This window comes from Lepidothrix coronata, unplaced genomic scaffold, assembly GCF_001604755.1.
Source record: "Lepidothrix coronata isolate B3197 unplaced genomic scaffold, Lepidothrix_coronata-1.0 Scaffold137, whole genome shotgun sequence".
Taxonomy (NCBI): domain Eukaryota; kingdom Metazoa; phylum Chordata; class Aves; order Passeriformes; family Pipridae; genus Lepidothrix; species Lepidothrix coronata.
In genome coordinates this window covers 2,477,918-2,481,989 of record NW_016690317.1, presented here as the reverse complement: position 1 = coordinate 2,481,989, position 4,072 = coordinate 2,477,918, and the positions used below count along the sequence as shown (strand labels likewise).

Below are 4,072 nucleotides of genomic sequence, written 5' to 3'. Positions count from 1 at the left end.
CCCGGGTGTTCCCAAACCCCCTCCAGGGATGGGGGGCTCACCTGGCCCTGCCGCCAGTGCTCCTGGAAGAGTTTGTAGTTGCTGGCGTGGCCGGGGTCGTGCAGCCAGAGCAGCCCGCTGGGCTCCAGGACGCAGTGGGACGCGGGGGGCTCGGGGGGGCTGGGCGGGCTCAGCTCGCCCCCCGCCTGCCTCTCCTGGATCTTCCTCTCCACCACGCGGGCGATGATGCTGTCCAGGATGCTGGTCAGGCGGTTGTCCTGGAAGGGGGGGGGGATGCAAATGGAGAGCCCCTCAGCCCACTCTGGCCCCCCCCAGCCCTGCCCAAGGCAGGGTGGGCAGCATGGGAGGGGGTGCCCTGGTCGCCCCGGGACTCACGGTGGGCAGGGTGGGCACCACGGGGGCGAAGGCCATGCGCACCCCGTCCTGCCCCAGGCACAGCTTCACGGCGGTGGAGGCCAGCAGGTCGCACAGGGTGGTGGTCTGCACGGCCCCCCGCGCCGGGGGCTGCCCCGGCGACGGCGGCCCCCCCTCGGGGCTCTCTGCTCGGGGGGGGTGGGGGTGGGAGAACACGGTCAGGGTCGCCCACACCGCCCTCTGCATGTCACCCCCCTTACCCAGCACCCCGAGAAGGGGAGGGGGTGCAGCATCCCTGACCCCCCCGGGGCGGGGCCGTGCCCGCGGCGGGGGGGTCGCAGCCGGCCCTACCTTCCTTGATGGGCCGGGAGGTGTCGGCTTGGCCGTGGCTGGGGGGTGGCAGGGTGGGCACCGCGGCCCCCGGCGGCTCCTGGAACACCCGTGTGGGCGTCAGGGGGGAGCCACATCCCCCCCTACCCCCCCTGTGCAGGGCTTGGGGTGCACCTGCACCCCATTCCCCCCCCCCCATCCACAGCTCCCCCCGTACCTGCCTGCCCGGGGGCTCGGCCGGGCTCTGCTCCGCAGCCCCTTCCCCGCAGGAACAGTGGGACTCGATGCCAAACTTGGCCCTGACCTCGTGCAGAAGCTTCCAGAGCCTGGTCAGGACTGGGGACAACAAGGACAGGGGTGTCAGGCCCCCTACAGCGGGCGGGGGGTGGGTCCCAGGGCTGGGGGACACACTCACCACAGGTGGGGACGAACTGCGTGGGGACCAGGGCCGTGACGGGGTGCTCTGGCCCGGGGGTGCACTCGGGCTGCTGTGCTGGACCCTCTGCGTCAGAGAGAGGGTGTGTTCGTCCCCACCGAGCCCCCCCGCCAAGGGCTGGCACCCCCTTTTCATCCTTCCCCCCCTTCCCACGTACCGGGGCCGTCGGCCTCCCTCCTGCCGCGGTGGCAGGCGGGGCACAGCTGGAAGCCACATCTGGCGCAGCTCCAGTGGGAGTTGAAGAAGCCGCGCTGGCAGGCGTCGCAGAGCTGGGAGGCTCCTTCCCCCCGCCTCCAGGCCGTCACCCCTGGGGGGAAGCACGGCCTCAGCCTCCCCAGTGTGTGCCCAGTGCCCCCCAGTGTCCCCCCATCCCAGTCCCCCCTTACCCTCGGGCTCGCCGGGGGCTCCCGGCCACGTGTCCCTGTCCCTGCGGACGGCGTCGCAGAAGGGGTCCCCCAGGACCCCCAGGAGGTACTTGGCCAGGCAGAGGCTGCTCCCCACACTCCTGCCCCCCGGCTCGGGGCCGGGTTCCTCTGGCAGCTCCCCCTCGGCCTCCCCCAGGGTGCAGAGGCCGTCGACGCTCAGCTCCCCGTTGTCCCCCAGGGCGAACCTGCAGGGAGAAAGGGGGCGGGAGAGGGGCTCAGAAACGTGGTGATGAGACAGGAGGTTAAAAATCGGGGTGATGGGAGAGGGTCCTCAAAGGTGGGAGGGGATTCTCTAAAGTGGGGTGACAGGAGAGGACAGTGTGAAGAGGTGAGAGGGGACGGTATAAAGTGGGGACGCTCCGAAATAGGGTGATGGGAGAGGCTGTTCTCAAGTGGGGTGACGAGACAGGACGCTCTCAAGTGATGGGAATGATGGGGAGTGCCCCGAGGCAGGGTGGCAGGAGAGATGGCTCCAAAGAGGGGTGAAGGGAGGGGATGCTCCAAAGAGGAGACGTTAAAAAAGGGGGTAACAGAAGGGGATGCTCCGAAGTGGGGTGATGGGAGGGGATGCTCCATGGGCCCCCCACCCGTGAGCTGCCCAGGAGCCCCGGGCTCACCTGCGGAAGTGCAGCAGCCTGCAGGTGCTCTCAGGGGGCTCCTCCTCCTCCTCACCCTGGGGGTCCCCCGTGGCCCGGGGGGCACAGGCACAGCAGCGGGGGATGCCCGGGGGCAGCGCAGTGCAGGGCAGGCTCTGCAGGCACCACGGCTCCCGCCGGCTCGGTGGCTCTGGGGGACACAGGGAGTGCTTGGAGACACCGTGGAGCCCCATCCACGCCAGCCAGGAGGGACTGGGAGCGTCCAAGGCCAGGCTGGACGGGGCTTGGGGCACCCTGGTCTGGTGGAAGGTGTCCCTGCCCATGGCAAGGGGTTGGAACGAGATGGTCTTTAAGGTCCCTTCCAACCCAAGCCGCTCCAGGACTGTGGGACTCTGTGACTGTCACGCTGTGGCAGGGGCTGGAAACTGGGCCAGAAAGTAGGGCTGGAAAGTAGGGCTGGAGCTCTGCAGAGGTCAGGGCTGAGACGCCAACTCCTCCCCGGGGAGTCACTGACCCAGTGATGGTACTTCCACCCCTTGGGCATCCCAGTTGAGGGTGCCACGCTGCCCCAAAGGAACATTTCCACCCCAGCGGGCATCCCACCCGAGGGTGCCATGCTGCCCCAGAGGAGTGTTTCCATCCATTCCTGCCCTGGGAGTCGCTGCCAGCCTCAAGCCATGCCAGGGAAAGCCCCAGCACAGCGGCCTTCCCAGCCCTCACGTGTTCCCAGCTCGTGTTGTGGGCGCTGGGAACGGGAATGGAACGTTCCCTGTGGGATTGGGTGATGCCACCACCCTCTCGCCAGCCCCACCGGGCACCCTCCTTCCTTACCTCCCTCTCCCAGCTCCATCCTCCTCTCCTCGGGGTCCCCTCGGCTCTCTGTGCCCTCCCCAGGGCACACAGTGGCCTTCGTGCCCCTCTTGGCCGCCCCGGCGCCCTCGCTGGCAGCTCGGGGTCCCTCGGCGGCGCCATGGGGGCGTTTGGTCGAGCGTTTGCCCTCCCCGGGGGGCTCGGGACCCCCGTCCCGCCGGGCAGCCTTGAGGCGAGGCAGCGACTGCTCCGAGTGCCGCGTCAGCCAAGTCTTCTTCAGCTTGGTGTGGTTGCTGGGGGAGCACGGGAAACGCCCCCCGGGCATGCCCAGGGCAGGCTCGAAGGGGTTGGGCACCCTGCAGCCCACCCCCGGGCACCCATCGCAGCCGGGGGTGGGGCAGAGACAGGCTGGGGGGGGCTCCGGCTTGGCGGGAGCCGGTGGGTAGTGCCCGTCCGCGAGCAGAGGCGACGGGTTGGGCTCCCTGGATCCCGGTGGCGAACCGGGCTGGAGGCTTTGGTACCCCAGGCGCTCATCTTTGGGCTCCGAGGGCCGTCCCGGCCCCGTTTCCATGGAAAAATCGGCGCCGTGGGGCCGCGCGCCCACCCAGGGACCCCCGCAGCCCCCCGCGCCGGGCTGCAGGAGGAAGAGGGGGTGGCTGGCGCTGGGGGGAGGCGTGTGGGAGTGGGGAGCGGGCACCGCCGAGCTGCCCCCGGCTCGGCCATCCCTCCACGGGGCTCCCGGTGGCTCCGGCCCCGCCGGCTCCCCCTCCCCGTCTCTGTCCTGCCCTGCCTGGCCCTTGCCCAGCAGCTGCGGCGCCGCGTGGTCCTTGGCGGGGGGGTGGAAACCGGGTTCTTTCTTCGGGTAAAACTCCTGCAAAGGGAGCAGAGAGGGGTTGGTGTCACCCCGGCTCTGGGTCCCTGTCGCTGCCTGTCACCCGCGTCGCTGCGGGGCGGGGGGGTGACGGGGAACATCCCGTGGCCCTGCCTTAGTTTCCCCACCGAGGCTGCCCCGGTGCTTCCCCGTCGCCGGCGGTGGGGTGATGGGGGTGTCTGCGTGTTCCCCCCCCCCCCCCACGGCAGCGTGGGAAAGGAATGGGGAGCCGCAGCGGCACGGGGTGCGA

The 4,072-nt window shown here is 70.4% G+C and overlaps 1 protein-coding gene across 1 annotated transcript in view; it reads right to left on the bottom strand.

The window, feature by feature from the left end:
- HR (hair growth associated) overlaps positions 1–3,522 on the bottom strand; it is a 7,845-nt gene extending 4,323 nt beyond the window's left edge. The window contains exons 1-9 of the mRNA XM_017827285.1: positions 2,973–3,522; positions 2,163–2,331; positions 1,507–1,730; positions 1,278–1,427; positions 1,100–1,186; positions 902–1,020; positions 706–784; positions 376–539; positions 47–257 (exon numbers count right to left, since the gene is read on the bottom strand). Of these exons, the coding sequence (XP_017682774.1) occupies positions 47–257; positions 376–539; positions 706–784; positions 902–1,020; positions 1,100–1,186; positions 1,278–1,427; positions 1,507–1,730; positions 2,163–2,331; positions 2,973–3,522 (1,753 nt within the window). The remainder of the gene's footprint in view (positions 1–46; positions 258–375; positions 540–705; positions 785–901; positions 1,021–1,099; positions 1,187–1,277; positions 1,428–1,506; positions 1,731–2,162; positions 2,332–2,972) is intronic.
- Positions 3,523–4,072: the final 550 nt, after the last annotated feature.